Source organism: Magallana gigas, chromosome 9 (assembly GCF_963853765.1).
Source record: "Magallana gigas chromosome 9, xbMagGiga1.1, whole genome shotgun sequence".
NCBI lineage: Eukaryota > Metazoa > Mollusca > Bivalvia > Ostreida > Ostreidae > Magallana > Magallana gigas.
This window is the reverse complement of record NC_088861.1, coordinates 25,217,821-25,236,101: the sequence shown is the minus strand read 5'-3', so window position 1 is coordinate 25,236,101 and position 18,281 is coordinate 25,217,821. Positions and strand designations below refer to the sequence as shown.

Here is an 18,281-nt window from a genome sequence, read left to right as displayed (position 1 = left end):
TTTTTCTCTATGTATCCCTTTGAAAAACTTGACTCACATTATGACCCTAACCTACCCCCATGGATAATGATTTCAACAAATTTGAATCTACACAACATGAGAATGCTTCCACACAAGTAACAGCGTTTATTGTCAACTAAATTTTGAGAAGAAGACAAACAAAAAATCTAATTAATTATATACTAGTACTATCACCCCTTGTTATCTGCCCTTAAATCAAAATAGTGAACTTTCAGATTCTCAATGCGCAAAACATAACAATCAGTGTCCGATAATAGCTCAATAGTTGTTATTCCATAATAAACTGTATTTTTGAGTATTTTTAGTGGCATGTCATAAACATAAATAAAGCATCTTGCATTGTTGTCGAATGTTATTTGAATAAGGATGAATGCATAAAAATGCCGTATTTTTGGGTTCTTTTTCGGTCACTATTGTAACGTTTATTCCACGCTTGATTTTACTTCTAAGTCATTGTAAAAGAGTTTGGTCATTCCCCAATGGAAAACTAATGTCAATATGGCTTTAAAATGCGTTGCAATAAAATAATGTGCTGTTTTTCTACCCCAAGTTCTCTGCAAATATCATTAACTTAGACTCGTCTGCTCTTAAACCTAAAACTTATAATTATGCATGGAGGGCTGCCGCACCAAATATGTTGTCTCTAGCTACGCCACTGTAGGATAATCCAGTACTATTAGGACCCTTGATCACGTTTATTTGTCGAGTCAATTTGCAGACAAAACAATAGGTATGGACAAATCATATCGGCTAGCATGATGTGTGCTACCTTATATATTTTGTGATGGAATGTAGTAATGGGTCAGAAATCACGCAGTGAATGATAATATTCAACAGGCAACTACTTGGTCAAAATATACCGTTTACAACAGAGAACGGAAACATGGGATGAAACCTTTTTTTCCCTCTTTTCATCAATGAACGCATGTTTGTATATCAATCTCTTCTCAACATAAGCTTATCAACAATATATATATATATATATATATATATATATATATATATATATATATATATATATATATATATATATATATATATATATATATATATATATACATATACATGTATATATATAGATATACTCTTATAAGATATGTCACTACCATCAAATGGAGAACAATCGACAAACATGCACCCACTGATAGTATGTATCAAGTTTGTTTTAAAAAAATGGGCGTCCTTCCTCATCTATGGAGATTCAAAAAACCTAATGATTCCTACCTATGAAAATGACTTCGAACTTTGTAAAATACGAACTTATAGTTTATGTAATTACATAAATTGCAGTTAAGACAATGGCAATTCCTAAAATGAAAAGAAATATGCCCATTTTTTGTCGCAGTTTCTAAATGTCGTAAAGTGCAGTCACCCTTTAGAAAAGAGGCTGATGTTGGAACCATTTTAGCAAGATGTCGAGAAGCAAATAGGTTAGCCCACTCGTTTCTCCTCACTGTGACCTGATTTTGATCCTTATGATTAGAAGTAGTTGTTAGAGCGTGTAGTGGTGGCCAACTGAAACACGAATGTTTTTTCTGGGTACTCGGCCGGCTTCCCTCCTAACATTGACTTCTTCGCGAAAACATATCTACCAACGAGGTACATTAGTTATTTAAAAACGCTGTTAAACTTGTTTATCAATCGTTAAAAAATAAACAAGAAAACTGACCAGTCAGGAAGGGCCCCGCTATGACAATTAATATACAGAAGTGAAACAAATTTGAATTCCATCCTCTTTATATTAACAATGATTAAAAATAAATGCCCGGCATAAGATGTAAAGAACTGCAATATATAGGATCTCATGATTTGTAGTTGGATATGATTTTCATCCAACAATTAAAGCGTTAAACTGCGGGGTAAAAATATAAGGGTGCAGCTCATGGAATGAGAGTTTAATTTGATTACATTAAAAAAAAATATGAAAATTATAAGTAACAACTGTATTTTTAAAATTTCAAGATAATTCCCGAATGTCCAAAAACTCTAAATAGTGACCTTGTATCTGCATAAAACAGGGATAACCTCATGTCTTATAGAAAACTAAATTAAATTTGTATTTAAAAAAGATTTAAACAGGTGTTTTATAAAATGCAAGCCTTCAGTGAAGGCAAAAACATTGTATCATCCAGGGTTGACCTCAACTTTAAAACAAACATCAGTTGCAGACAAATCTTCATATGACAGACAGATAGAGATAATCCTCTAAATTTTCTGCAGCAGGCAAGATAATTAATCCCAGGGGATTAATTGTTCCGCTCTCTCACCCTTTTCTTCTAAATTTACAATAAGATTTTTTTTTTTCAGAAATGACAGAATGGGGTTATTATCTGATTACCTGTTAAAATTAACAACATTAAGGCAGAAAAAAATAAAATAAATAATTAAAAAATAAAATAGTGAAAAAGGATATCTAAATATAAACCTTGATTTTAGAATTCAATAAAACTATCATAAATCATTGTGTACGGTATTTGAATTAAAATAAAGTATAAATATAATATTTTAAATCCATATTACAAAGAATGTACACAATACTACACATCATTCAAAATTGACCTTTACTTAAAAAAAAAGTTCATTTGCAGACACAGGCAGTACAGTAATTAATCTCAATGTGACAGATAAAGATCAAGCTTAGGATTTTCTTCCTGTGGAAGGTTAATTAATCCTAAAGGACAAATATTGCACAGCCCTCCTAGTACATGTATACAATTGTAACATTCTCAGTAGTTATCTCTCTTTGTCCATTCATTCGTATGCATAGTTAAGGAATCTACCCCACCACCCCAGCTCTAAACCAGAAAACATAGAGAACCAAACTTAGCATCAAAATTTGTATTTCTGTCTACGGAACTACCATGACACCTACTGAACTACCATAACAAATTTGAACTTGATTGGGCAACCATAAAAAAAGTTATTAGAAAAAAACAGAAAATTTGTGGACGGAAGAGTGACAGACGGACAGACAGAAGGACAGACGGACAGAGTTATTACTATAGGACACCCGCAAATCCTTGCGGGGCCCTAATGAATTTTAAAGGTTGTAAATAAAAAATTCATATTTTGCTTTTGGCAAAAACCCATTTTGATAGATGGAAAAAATATATCAAAAGATTATATTTGATATAGGCATAAAATGTCCCCTAAAATGAACATCATCATTTTCTGTAATTCTTTGTTTTCTTTGTACCATTATACATGTAACATTATTTTATGATTTTCCTTTTAATCCGCCCACAATTTACAAATATGACATCGCACATATTACCTTTCCCCGCCATTTTCCATTTTTAGCATAAAACGGCTTGTGTTTTTTTCTTCTAGAAAACATTGATTGCATGCTTTAACATATAAAATATTTTTATCACATTTGTATCTAATAAGGGACAAAAATATTTTCCTTGTTCAAGCATGCGCTCTATATTTCCCATTCGAAAAAAGATACGAAAAATGTCAATTTTTGAATGATTTCATTAAAATTATAAAAATTGCGTAACATCGGATGTCATAAATTAAACTGCCTGTGAGTGCAAACAATTTATATAAATAAGTAAAAAATATATGTTATTTCAACTCTTCTAAAATATAAGAATTAAATGTAAAAATGTGAACAAATGAAGAATTATATTGACCATATATGGCCGATATCATATAAAGTATTGTCCACTGGGTATGTAATGTAATTGAATTGCATTGTTAATCATATGCATAGGGCTGAAGTTTTTAAACCCGTCTCTTTTGGTTCAAATTAAAATTGAGCAAATATTTATATCGTCGTTCCAAAATGATGTTTTCCAGAAATGTTGATTCTTCTTTTTTGATTGTAGTAAAGTAAATGTTCTATGTTTAAATATTAACTCCGAACAAAAACTAGTTGGGAAACTGTTATATTGGTCGAATCTGTGATAGTCTTGAATTTAGTTCAGGGCGTATAATTGATTTCTTGATTATTTGTGCAGTCGTATCAGCAATTATTTTGATTTTCCTTTAGTTGTTCCAAGAATAAAAATTAATTATTGTAAAATCAATTTTCTTTGGATTATCTTTCAAAATAAAGATTAATTTTATTTACATAACTTTTGGTTTGTCTCCTGCCTTGACACAAAAATGTTGTCATATTGTTAAATCGTATCAAGAATTATAATATTTGGTGTTTGAAATTTTTGTCGTTTGTTAAAATACTACATATGCAATTCAGAATTTTATTTTTACGTGAAGTTTTGACATAAACGGAAGACCCACTCGTTGCCATGCATCAGGCATTGTAATTATATTCATTTTTCCTAATCCCAATGTGGTTTTCAATGTTTTCTTAATTGATACAAATTTAACATAATATTATTACAAAGCAAAACTAATGCCTTAACTTGATCAAACTTTAATCAATCTTTGTTGATCAACTTTTATTTGATAAGTTAAACCTGCGACAAAATTGTATCATCAGTCAGGCTTGTTTGCATGTTATTTTGTATTTTTTAAGTAATTAGCATGATAGAGAGATATTTTGTTCTGATTTACACCTGGCATGAGTTTTACTAAGCTTCTTATCTTACGCAAAAATATTACTACTTAAGAACTTCGTAAGTTTTAACTTAAGATAAGAATGTTCTGTTTTACTAACGTGTTCGTAAGTTTTATTCGTAACCTTAACTTACGAAACGTTCGCAAGTTTCCGTAATGGAACTCTCTAATAACGGAGGTGTGAATATTCGTAGTTATGAACGCTGCGCAAGCGCTGAGGGCACTTTCGTTTTCGCGGCTATTTACATTTTATCGTCTGCGAAACTGTTTTGAACAATGGAGAAGAATAGTTTTACAATATAAAGAAATGATAAATAAATATGTTTAACCCGTATGAGTGTGGCGAGTGAATGTTTTTAATAAAGTATATGTGTGTAACTTTGTAATGAATTATCATGAAAAGCTACATGTAAATGTTTTATTCATTAAATTGCCCAGACTGTTCATTCATTAATTCTAATTATCTTTATTTCCTCCCATAGGAGATTGCATGAAGAATAACATTTTAACACAAATAATAAATACAGCACATGAGTTACAAAGTTGATAGAAGTTATAGTGAAAAAAGGAATATAATTAAATGGAGTAAAGTAAATTTACGATATTCATTGTATACTGAATATGGTGATCGATTCATGATATGAAATCCAGTAAATAGGACCTGCACTCAGTTCCATAAATTGGTAACTATATGTTTCTGTCCTTGCTGTAAATAGGTTTATTGATATTTATTACCGTAAATATTTCTGATCATTTGGAATTTATAGATTAAATATAAATTATTAAATTATCGCTCTTTGCTGATAATATTAATAGGTTAAATATATGTTTTATGTCAATGTCTGTGCGATGTTTGTGTTTGTATTGTCTTTGTCGTGTGCTTATATGTTTTATGTATGTGTTGTTCTATTGTGATTTCCTGCAATTACCATATTCCTACAATTTATTGAAAAAGGAATCGAACCCTATAAAATTGACTTGGTGTTATTATGTCATCTGCATCAAGACCCGGTTACAATACATGTACTAATAATTAAATGAAATAAAGACTTTTCAAAGAAAGAAAAAAAAAGATTATTTGATGCGGGGGAGGGTGGGGGGGGGGGGGGCGAAAAGGTTCAGAATTTTTTAACCAGACATTAACACAAGTAGCGGATAAAAGTGTTATATACATTTATATCGGCTACCCCATTAGGCTTAACACAATTTTATAGGTCTATTCATTTAGTTAAAAAAAAGTCCATGACAAAAAAGCCTATCTTCTTTTATTTCTTTAATTCTTTAATAATGTATTCATTTATTTCCTTGATCACCATTTTACTATACTATGATTAATACTTGAACTATAATATTGCTTAGTATGGGTATGGAAATATATTCTAACTATTCTTGACTGTCAACATGAAATGATATGAATTTTACACAATAAATCAAAAAATTATTTATATATCTTTTAGGCAATATTTATTTTAAATTTTATTTTAAATTTGTATGGTTCATCACACACAATCTTGTTAAAGGGGAACAACTCGATGAAGTAATAATACAGTTGTGGTCCTTTTGTTTACTCTTCATCCTTCTTTCAAAATAGTGGACAAATAGAAATGTTTGTAAAGATATCATTCGTAATCATTCTTTGAACATAACCAACATAGTAAGTGTATTTTTTTATCAATATCATGAGTGTGATGTTTTATGATATTAATATTTTGTAAGAATTTGATTGATAGGATGCTTTATAAGTCCAGCTTCATTTAGAATTTCCTCTGTTATTTTTTTAAAGGTCATATCCATAAAATTATCTGGATGTGAGCTGTAATGGCATGCGACCTCAAAGGTTGTGGTTGTATGTGGTCTTTGACATCGTCTGTCAGCTGCAGAATAACTCGCCTTGGAAACCTATATCGCCCAATTAGCTCGCTGTCGGTCAACATATTTTAAAAGAACTTGACTCCAGTCTCTGAAAACGCGTTCACGACGCAAAGCCTTGTCTTCATTTTCTCTCAAAACTTCAATAAACAATAAGCAGGCGGCCATTTTTATTCATTTATCTAGAAAAATTAACTTAGAGTAGCCCATAGGCTGTCGTAAGTTACGACGATATTTTTGACGTAACTTAAAGTTAAGAAGTTTGGTAAAACAGATATTCATCGTAACTTACGGTTACGATGAAATCTTAAACTTAAGAAGCTTAGTAAAACTCATGCCTGAGCAACATGTATTCCTATCGCGCATTTTATGGTAATTTTGACACTTAAAACCAATATACATAACATTTTTGGATTTATTACTATAACAGGTTATTCGGTTGGAACTAAATTTGTTTGACTGGCAATTATAGAATTGATTGCCATCCTTACTAGCTGTTTAAGTAAATTAATTACATGAAAACAGCTAAATAAATATAGAATGATACTATCATACTCATATAGCGATTCGGTGGCGACAACAGTACATGCACAACATAACTCCATAACAAAAAAGGTGGTCGTTTAAAATTTTAAAAAAGGAAAGTAATATGATTTATGACTTCAAGTCAGCTTTAAGTTTTTGATAACCCGGTGATTAAATAATTACAAGCATTTTAATATTCTCCTACCTTTTGTTCTGTAAGATTTGTTGGAATTGTCATTACCTAAAAAAAATTAGGATAATAAGATGATTGTTTATTTCAACATTTTAGAATTACTCATATATTTACATTAACGATTGCAGATTGTTTCATTAAATGATTACAAACAAATCTACAAAACCCTAGTTCTTACATAAAATTTCTTTCACACTTTTTCCAACAAAGTTGTCTACTTCTATCAGAAAACATTGTTTTTCTAGTAGTTCTCTCTGTTTAAGAACCAATACAGGATGAGGGAGAGAGTTTGAGGTCCCTTTGTATTCCTCTGAATTGCTTTTCACTGGTGTGTATGTTTTATCATCCTTCCCTTTCACCTTCCATTGAGCGATATAGGCTGATGGAATAGAGTCAATCAACGCTTTGAAGACCTGCCTTCCATCAGATTTTTGTCGTCTTTTCAAGGTAATTTGAGGTTTATCTGTCAAAATACATGTCTCAAAAATATTGTTTTTTAATGTACGTATTTTTAAAAGAGATTAAATGGTATACATGTCTTGAATTTGACCTACACGTGATTTACGAAATACAATTAAGATAGTGAAGCGCTGAATTGAAAAAAAAAAACAACAACAAAGTTTGTTTAAATAAAGCAATTTGTACTAATCCATTACAAACACACGCAAAATTATATACTGAAGATTTAGTTTGCCGTTAGTTGTTAAAGCTTTATAGCACATTCATGTTTGAAAAAAAATTAGCCTTTAATTACTTTAATATGTAGGGCAATAACAAAATTATTTGAATTAAATAACGTTTGATAAGAAGAAACCCCTAATTATTTAATTTTTAATCAATCACATAAACATATTTTCGAATTAAAAAAAAGGTCGTTGTTTTCCGAAACTAATAACGCTATCAAAAAATCAAGGTGTGAATCGCTTTTATTTTTTGCCATTTATCAGCTTCTATTCACAAACGTAGATTCCATCGAAAACAACAAATTGAGTTACCAAGAACTATGACGTCACTCTGAGTTGATCCCTCTGCGTTGGAGGCAGTAACTTGGTAAAAACCGGCAGCTTGTTTATTGACGTTGAAAATAGTCAATGATGGATCCTTAACAGTCACCTCTGAATATTCCACTTCACATTTAGAATTCCCTATTTTCTCTCCATTAATACTCCAAAAAACATTTTCAGGATCATACGGAAAAACTTCGCAAATCAATTTCACCGTACGTTCTTTGATGCAGGTTTGATGATTTGTCATAATGTTTGGAGGATCTACAATGTTTCATGACTGGTTTTAATTTTTATGAAATGACATAATTACATGTATATTATATTGGAAAATTTGTAGGTACAATGTAGAATTTTTTCTTTTTTTCTTTTTGATTATGAATGTTGTGTAAATTTACTATGCTTGCAATTGAATAATTATCCTCGAATATTGAACTTTTGTAAATATAATGATAATTTAATCTGAAATATTGACTTCAATGCACACAAAATTACAATCACCGTGACAAATACTTAACCAACAAATAGTAAAAATGTCAACTTTACACGTGAACAGTACTCAACCACTCTACATGCGCTGAACTTACATCCTGTTACTTTAAGGTATAAAGTGTTGCTGAATTGATCTCCAATTTTATTCCCCAAAAGAAGTCGATAATAAAGCATGTCGTCAAAAGTTGTATATGGTATCACAAGTAATGGAGACTCTGGACTGAGGCTGCTTCCATAATAGTGTGATTCGCTTATATCGATTTGATGAAAGGTTTTTCCATCATTGCTGTTTTGCCATTGAACTTTATTGGGTGGTGGAGAGGAAACAACTGCAGGCTTTATAGTTGTTTTTAGTCCAAACATCACTTCAGAATCTGTTAAGATTTTTGCACTGGGAACATCTGCAATATTTATAACAAACTTTTTTTTTCTTTCCAATCATTTAAAATAATATTTTTTTGCTTTTTTACGTTTAGCAAAGAAGGTAGGAGAATAGGATAGTGCAAATGCTTATTTGTAAAATCATAAAATAAAATTCAAAGTATATTATAACTTAAATCTGCTTGGATATTTTAAAAGGAAACACGTGAGAAGATCTATATAGTTACCTAAAGTCAGGTTTTATAATAACTGAAGCATTTCAGTCACAGCAAAGCGGTGAATTTAATTAGGTTGGGTGGTCAACAAATTACCCATCAAATCTACTTTCAATTTTAAATACGATATTCTGGGCCATAATCTTTTATTTGATCAATTATAAATTTAATTATTCAATACTACACTGTACCTAATGTGACATCTTTTGATGCAGATCCTACTGCATTAGTCACTGTGCATGAGTATATGCCCTTGTCTTCTAAACCCAGGGAAGAAATCATCAAGTAACTTTCATTCAATCTTGAACCATCATCACTACTCCGACCTGCGACGTATTTCTTGTTTGTCAAATCTAGTATTTCTGTATTCTTAGTCCATTTAACCTCAAAATCTGATGGTGATCCTTCAGGGACTCCGTAACTACAATGAATGGTTAGTCCTTCTGTATCAGATGTAAAATTCCAGTTGTCAATATATGGCGGCTCTAAAATAAAAAAAAAATTGGTAGAACAGTAAGACGTCAAATATCCTTTTCATTAACGTTACTCTGTACCTGTTTTTATCAGTTAAACTAGACTTTGACCCGTGCAGGCACTGGTTGACATTGCATAAATGTATGATACCGGACATTTACGAAATAGTAATATCGACACACCGTATTGTTGACATTTACATAACCAAGCTTTCAGACTACAACAATGCTATAAATTTCTCTAACTGTGTCTCGGAACAGGCCTTCACCACAGTTCAATGCCTCTCATATACCCGTAATGTAGCAAAAAATTGCAGAATTGCTCCAAAATGATTTTGGAGAAAATTAATGAAGCTGCATTGAAAATATCAGTTAAATTATTCATAACAAACCCAAACCATTTTGAGGCTGTAAATACTTTTCATCTAAAACTTTAATTCATATAATTAAAGAATTAAACACTTTTCTCACAAACGTTTTTTTACTCGATACGAATTTACACACAATGCTAACATTCGGAATTTTTCATATTATTGCACTGAGTTAGAGTTATCTCCCGTATTTCCCTTGATGAACAGAATATATGACAAATTTTCAATGAAAATATTCACGTATTTGTATTATCATTTTTGAGTTTATGCATGCAAATGTGATATTGTGGAAACATAAACTAAAGAGCCTCCCGTAATTTAGCGTGAATGTAATGCGCATGCGCAAGATTGTATAATCCAAAAAAATCAGATGATTTCCGGATTTTTTAAAGGAATTTTCGTTGATTATTAATAAGCGAAGCTGGATTGAGATAAAATAAAAACAAATTGGTTATCTTCAAGTTCGAATGATGTTTAAAATATATAAAACACAAGACAGTACTCTTCCGATTTTTCGGTATTAAAGCCCAAAAGTTCGAGTCTATTTTTTTCAAATAGTAGTATAGATTCGGGTATAAGGCAGGAAACTGGTTTAAATCGTTGAAGAAGGTCGAATAATTCTTCAAATTCAAATTTTTAAAGTTTTAAAATCAATTGATTCCATGATAATATTTTTACTAATTTCACCATTTAAAACGTCCTCCTGTAACATAACTTTAATTTTTTTATTGTCACTAGCGTCCAATGACTTTGATCTAGACACTCTAAATTGACACTAAGATCATCTAAGCAACTGTATCACTTTGCATTTACTTTTCTTTTTCGCTATTATTTCATGTAAAAAAAACACAGTTATCTAGTATATGTAATTGTTTGCCGTGATCAAAGTTACTGTAACCAGCAAGTAGGATAGCGATGGTCAAGGCCCTCGTTCCGCCGATATCATACATATATCAACTATCATACATATATCAACAAAAACAGGACAATATAAGGTCTACTCAACAATAAATATATATGTTACTATGATCTTTATTTTCTAACTCTTTTTTATTATATATTTGGAAATGACGTATTATAAATTGTTAGAAAATTGTTACAGTGACCTTCGGAATAAATCTAATTTATCTTCTTAATAGTAGTATGTTATTGATTTAATTTTTTGCAAAGATTTGAAGATTAAAGAAAATCACAGCCATGGTGTAAAATGTTAAGATACCGTATTACTTTTAAAGTACTTCAGCAAGTTAGCGTTGATTTGAATTTTTAGTTTTTATCTGATAATCCTAATCTTATACATGATTGTATGTATGACTTTAGCGATGTAGTTGATATTGCAGAACTCACCTTTCTCCAAAAACGCTAACTATAAAACGCAGTCAAATGTAATACATTAACAGTATATAGAGACCATTTGCACGATGAAATATGTCATTGACTTTTTTATGTTAATTTACGCATTATACATTAATATGGCGACAGTAGTACTTTTTAAAAAAATAAATCTAGATGGGTAGTTTTTTCCCTGTAAGTAGACAAAATTCTACATGAATCAATTTATACCTCCAAGAACGTGCAGATAAATGGCATTGCTCAGATAGTTATTATTCCCATCGGAGATAACGGCTTGATATTCCGCTTCGTCATCTTTACACGCGGAATGTATTAAAAGCTGTCTGTCAGTACTTCTTTTGAACTTCTCATCCCTTATGTTTATGTTTGCTATGCTATCCCCGGTCTTTTTGTGCCATGTGACCAACCATTTAGAGGTTCCTGTTTGTTTGATTTCTGCATCAAACTGTGCCTTCTCACCATATAACACTTTTTCTGGACCTTTAATCAAAATGGCTTGTTCATCTGTAACATAATATTACGTAATTAAATCATTGAGCAGTGTTATTATGAAGTAAACATTACTCTTAATTTACATGTCCTCGTTTGTTAGTTAAGATACCTTGATATTTGTATTCTAATTGATTCCATTGATTAAGCGTATCCTTCAATAGTGTCTCGTAGATAACCCGATCCTCATTTACAAAACTAAAGCCTTCAATTTTCAATAACTCTTTCTCATAATTGTATTTCCTCGATTCATTCGTGAAAGTACTTATTCTCTTTATGACAGATTTTAAATCGCTCCAATATTCCCCAAAATCGTTGTCTGGGATTACTGGGGAGAGCGAATGTGCATAGAAATTGTTTCTATACAGTCTAAGACGCTCGATGTCATCACCAATATTTGTGTCCATGGGATTTAGCTTATGTCCCCATCCTCGAGTTGGCGTCAATGAAGGACAGAGATTTCTAATGAGAGTGTATAGCAAAGTTACATCGAACTTGCTGTAGTCAGGCAGGAGAGGTGGTTCAAGGCAACATAACTTCTTTTGGTGTGGACGAAGCTGAAGACCTGGAGTACAGTTTATTTTAGCGTAAAGGTCCACAGGCTTAATACAATCTGTCAAAATGTCGATGAGAGGCAATTTTATTAAATCAACGCTGGCTATTGCAAAGCAATAAAAATTTCTTTCTTCTTTAGACAAAACATGAGATGCCATCTGAAATCTGGGGGTCTTATCCTTTTTAGCTTCTTTCTTTTTGTGTAAATGGTTTTCTCAAAACATCACTGTAAAAACAAAATGAAAGCAAAATTTAAAAAAGGTTTCATGTTTAATACACCCCGTTATACGATGAGTTTAGTTTAATGACGGCTTCAGCTGGAAGTTTGGTGTCATTTTTCTGCAAGAGGCAAATCGATCTAAGGAATAAGATTTAAAAGTCTTGGTTAAAAAAAATGCTGCTCCTTATTACAAAATCGGAGCTTTCGAAAAATTATCATGATTTTACAAAAGGTATTTATCATATTTTTTTCTGATATCCACGTACATATATTTAAGTTTACTTATTACTCATATGATTTACAAAGTAGATGCTGCGTAAGGATCTTTAAACACAAGAAAGCTGAAAGTATAAGCGGTTGAAAAATAAACAAGAGTTAAAGACAATACACGTTGTTGAAAATGAAACTCAATGAAATATACATGTGAAACATTTATTATGTCTAATTATGTGTTAAGCAAACATAACAAATCTTTATTCGTTTTTAAACATAGTTTTAGTAATTCTGATATATAACATTTTCGTAAGTTATTGTCATTTTCCAGTCTAAAATATAAATTTGCTGTATATAAATATAGTTACAGCCAATTTAATATTATGCAAAAGTTTTTCGGATTTAGTTTTAATTTTAGAATATTCTGGATTTCCGGATTTGGTTATCTTATTACAAATTTTCGCGGGTGCACAAGCTGGTTAGATTTTTCCTAGTCCTTGTACTGAATACCATTTGCCATGTTTACTATGCTTGTTTCTATGCGAGAAAACATCTAAGTTGTTAAACACGTCACGTCACATCATGTAATATAAGTAAATTAGCATCTTTCAATGAGTTATATGAAAAAAGATGTGCATAAATAACAACAAGTTGCCTCTTCATTTGATTTAATATCAAATCTTCATATTCCTGAACATTAATGCAATAAACGTTTTATAATACCGAACAACATATGATTTAACAGCATACGTTGATTCTATAAATTGTTTGACTTTTAAAAAGCAATAACGTCGTGATTGTTTGGTTTCCTATGTTAATGTCTCACTTTTCTTTCATAATTTCGAATTATAGATAGTTAAGTTGGTTTTGTAATATAAAGAGAATCATAATGAATAAATATTTTTGATTTAATCATATTTGTCTACATCGTATGCTCATATCGGCTTTTTTCCATTCCAATGAAATCGCTTTGTTACGTGACTTTCTAGACCAATCATATATGATAGAATAATCATACTGAGGTACAATAATAAATGTTGCTGCATCTCTGTTTCTTTTTGTTCTCTCGCTTTCAACTATATCTACTAAAGAGCGTCGGAAATGGGTGGTATAAATACCCCCTCTGTCTGAGCATTCGTACCATGGAACGCATGGTCGCAAGTCCTATCGCATTGGCGCACGTTCTCTCTCGCGCGGTCCTTATCTTTCACCAGTCGCTTTCATTGTACAACAGTCGATTTAATGCCTGTAGAGCGCAAAACGCTCGCTTAGATCGTGCGAATGTCGTACGAATTCTTTTTCACATGCGATTATTTAGGCAAAAGTTTACGATTCATATAATTAATGTTTTCGGTCGCTGAAATATTTCGTCAATTCTGCTTGTGTGCCAATTGTGAAAGGGGCTTTATGAATAGTGATAATGTCTTTATTCCCGTAACAAAATGTGTCAGAACTATGGAAACTGTTTAACAGTGTCGTTTGTTTTCACTGGTATCTGAAACACTATCAAAATTGATGTAGAATTCATATAATTCATCGTATAAAGAGGTAGCCTCAGAAAGTAGTTACATCATATCATCCTTTAATTTTTTGTACAAGTATTTTAGGGATTTGGACACGATTTGAGCTCAAAATTTCAAATGTTTTCTCCATTTCTAATGATTAACATTGTTAATATGGGTATTTTTAATGCTTTATCAAAATTTGAAGGACAGATATTGAGTTATACAATGTAAGCAAGATACAGCGTTTGCAATTCTTTGTTTTGTAAACAGAGCTCGAGCCTTGTTATTATTTACATATGTGTTTTATTGTTAAAAGTTTCAATCAAATGTTGCTTTCTTCTATTGATACTATATTTTATAAACACATTGAACAAGTATGCTTTGTTTCTTACAAGTTATTTAGCCAAATAATGGTAATTCCATACTTTACATTATTTTAAACAAATATAGAACTCGAGCTTTGTTTACATAACAATGAATTCTTCCTGTGAATCTCTATTATAACTTAAATTATAACATTAAAATATGGTCAATCATTCAAAATGTGCAAGTAAACCATTTTATATCTGAAAAAAAAAATTAATCTAAATTCGTGTCCAAATCCCTTTAGCGTTTATTGAGAACTTTTAGCGATAAAAAAAATTTCAGCGCCAATCGTAAAATATTAAGCACAATTCAGAGCTCATGACTCTGCTACATTTTGTTCACATGAGTTTTTTTACATTCAGCTTAAGATTTTTAACTTGGTATTTCCTATTCAGCATTTAAAATGTAAAAAAAAAAAGAAGGCCTGCCCTCAGATCTGTGTACAAACAAAGCGTTGTGAGCAAAACTCTGTATCTTGCTTATAATTCAAAGCTTAACACTCAAATATGGTACGTATATGTATATAGAAATTGTAAACAATTAAACAGACGAACCATGCTCTAAAACATGTAAAGAGAACTATTACTTTTTCAAAATGATTCAAATATATATCAATTATTTCCATCAGCGATAATAAACACTGTTTAGATAAACTGAATAAACTCGAGAAAATACTGAGCATCTCAACAAAACACTTTGCATTAATCGACCATTACGCAAAAGATCATACCGAATTACCAATAGAATGAATTATATTTAGTACTTTATTAATACATCGGATTATTTTGCGCATGTAAACAGTTGACTGTCTAATTTACCCTCTATGTTTGATTTAATACGTAAATATTACAAAATACAGGCGATAGTTCCCCATGTTACAAAGCATTAATTATGAAAATTAAACAAGCTAACATACCACCGTCAAATGTAAAAACTGTCAACGCATTGAAATATTTAACCTCAATTTACTTCTCAAAATCGGCACCAATGTATCTTGCATGTTTCAAAGATCCCCTTCGTACGCGAACTGTTGCACAGCAAACACATTCATCTTTGTCAGATCGAAACGTTTATCATACGTCCAACATGGCTGCTTTAAAGGTGGCTCTATACACCCATAGTTTATTCCAGTTTTCCACAAACATATACTAATTTAATATCAAATATCAAAATGATGATAGGGGTACTATAGGTATTCGCTTTAGTGAAAAACTAAGTCAAATAAATAAAGGGGAAAATTAACTAATAGGATTTATGTATCCCAACCTGAGAGAAATTCAAAGCCACCCTTCCATCCCCTTATGGTGGTAAGGAACATCTGCCAATATTAATGTGGATTAAAGTATAATATAATTGAAATACTTTCATCGGTTTAGAATTTTCTTTCACAGTATTTGACCAAAAAATACGTTTTAGAAAATTTTGGAAAGTTAAAAATTTTATTGTTTTCAACTGGATCGAACTCATGACCTACTAGTTTGTAATAAACACACTAACCCACTGCGCTACGCTGAAAAATGTCGAAAATCGGAAAGGAATTATCTAAAAAATTAACTTGAGTTTATTGTTTATTTCGATAAATAATACGATACAACGTGAAGGTGTCACATTACTTGTAAGTAATGATTTTTCCAATTAAAAACTTAAATCTTAGACTATTCATTTCACAATTTTTTTTTAATAGAGCGGTCTCCATACAATTCGCCTCTGTTTAAATCAGCCGGTACCGGAAATGCATGCTTCCTGATTTACTTTTTTGCGTACTGCGTCATCAAAAGTTGTGTATAGGGCCACCGTAAACAAAGAATCTCGTTGTAGAAGTCTGGAATACTGATCCAGAGTTTTAAACTGATTGTAACACGCCTTTCCTTTATTATTTTTTTTCCGTAATAACTTAGATTTGAAGAAAAAAATTAGCCCATAATTTTTGCAATTTATATTTTCATTGCCATCAGAATTATTAATGCTAAATTACGTTGAATTTGACTCAGTTGTTCTTGATAAGAAGATTTTTAAAAATGCACATCCCCTTTTTTCTACAGTTTCGATGTTTTCTCCGCTTTGAATAAAGATCGTTTTTTTATTTCTGCAATTTATTTAAGAAAGTAGTTAAAAAACGTAACATCTTTTTATTAATTTTTACAAAAACGCTCTACTTAAGTTTATGCTGTCACTGCCCGATTTCCTACGGTTTGAGGTTGCGCGTGTACTTCTATTATTTTAATAACAGTACGACAGAGGAGAACGTTCTACAATAATCAAGGTTTTTTTTAAAAATATATGTACCGATTAAGACTGGATTTTAGTCTGTTTCGTTTCGTCTTTCATTTGGGTATTTCCTACTTGTGCAGTGGATGTCATATTTTTTTTTTGTTCAAAATGTGAGGGGTTTTTATTCATTCTTCAGTAGACGTTTTTTTAAAACAATTTATATACATTTACACTAAATGATCATTTTGGTCACACTTTGCATTAAGAACCCCTTTCCTCAAGTAAGCTAATTAAGGATTGCTTGAAATTATCATAATGATGTCAGACATTAATTCCCATATAAGACGACATGGCTTTTTCTTTTTTCAAACATACTGATGTATAGATGTTCATTAACAAAACTTTCGTTACCTTTACCCACTTTTAACAATCAACTCATAATTATTTGTTAAAAGAAAGATGTAAATATAAACAATAAAATGCTTTCTTTGATGATTCATGCGGGTAATGATGGCAGCGGTTATTGCAGAATAATTTTATAAATCTGCTACATGTAACGCAGCCAGGCATAAATCACCAAAATAAAGCATTTTATTAATTAAATGGTCTTGGAGTTTAACCTGAAAAAAAACCCATCTAGATTAGATTCAGAATGCTAGAATGTCAAGTATATGTCTCATTAGAATAATAAAGATGCAACACGTATAACCATGCATGTTTGATGAAGATAAGAGCAGTAATAATTAGATATATGGCAATCAAAAGCCACCCGCTACAATTTTAAACTTTAACCAGTAATAACCTAGTTAATGGGCCAGTGATTTAAAAACTTTATTAATAACCAATTAAACGCTGATGTCAACACCAAAATATAACTATAAATAGATTAAGAACCTGACCTGACCATCATCCATCTGATTATCAGAATATTCCAATCTTCCCGAAATGTCATCAAAGGCCTAAAGTCTAATGTGTCCACTGTTGTTTTCAAGCAGATAAGCACAACGCATTCCTGGCCTCTTTCTAAACTCTTTCTTCCTCTCCGTAATTGTTAAATTTAACCTTGATCTTCCATCTATAAAAATACTTATTATTAATTAAAAGATATGGTATTATAATGTACTTGGTTGATATAAATTTTATATAAAACACTCCATGCCTCAAATATTTCTCATATTATACATGAATTAATGTAATATAAATATGATATATGATAAACTCTTGACCATGAATGCAATGATACGGATAAATATTGTACTTTAGTATAGTTATATGCTTCATGCATTAATAATAAAAAA

General features: G+C 31.0%; 1 protein-coding gene across 1 annotated transcript in view; it reads right to left on the bottom strand.

Annotated features, from left to right (window-relative positions):
• LOC117687594 (uncharacterized) overlaps positions 1–18,054 on the bottom strand; it is a 46,541-nt gene extending 28,487 nt beyond the window's left edge. Inside the window, exons 1-5 of the mRNA XM_066072433.1 lie at positions 17,883–18,054; positions 12,026–12,694; positions 11,635–11,928; positions 9,419–9,712; positions 8,727–9,032 (exon numbers count right to left, since the gene is read on the bottom strand). Of these exons, the coding sequence (XP_065928505.1) occupies positions 8,727–9,032; positions 9,419–9,712; positions 11,635–11,928; positions 12,026–12,626 (1,495 nt within the window). The 5' untranslated portion in view covers positions 12,627–12,694; positions 17,883–18,054. The remainder of the gene's footprint in view (positions 1–8,726; positions 9,033–9,418; positions 9,713–11,634; positions 11,929–12,025; positions 12,695–17,882) is intronic.
• Positions 18,055–18,281: the final 227 nt, after the last annotated feature.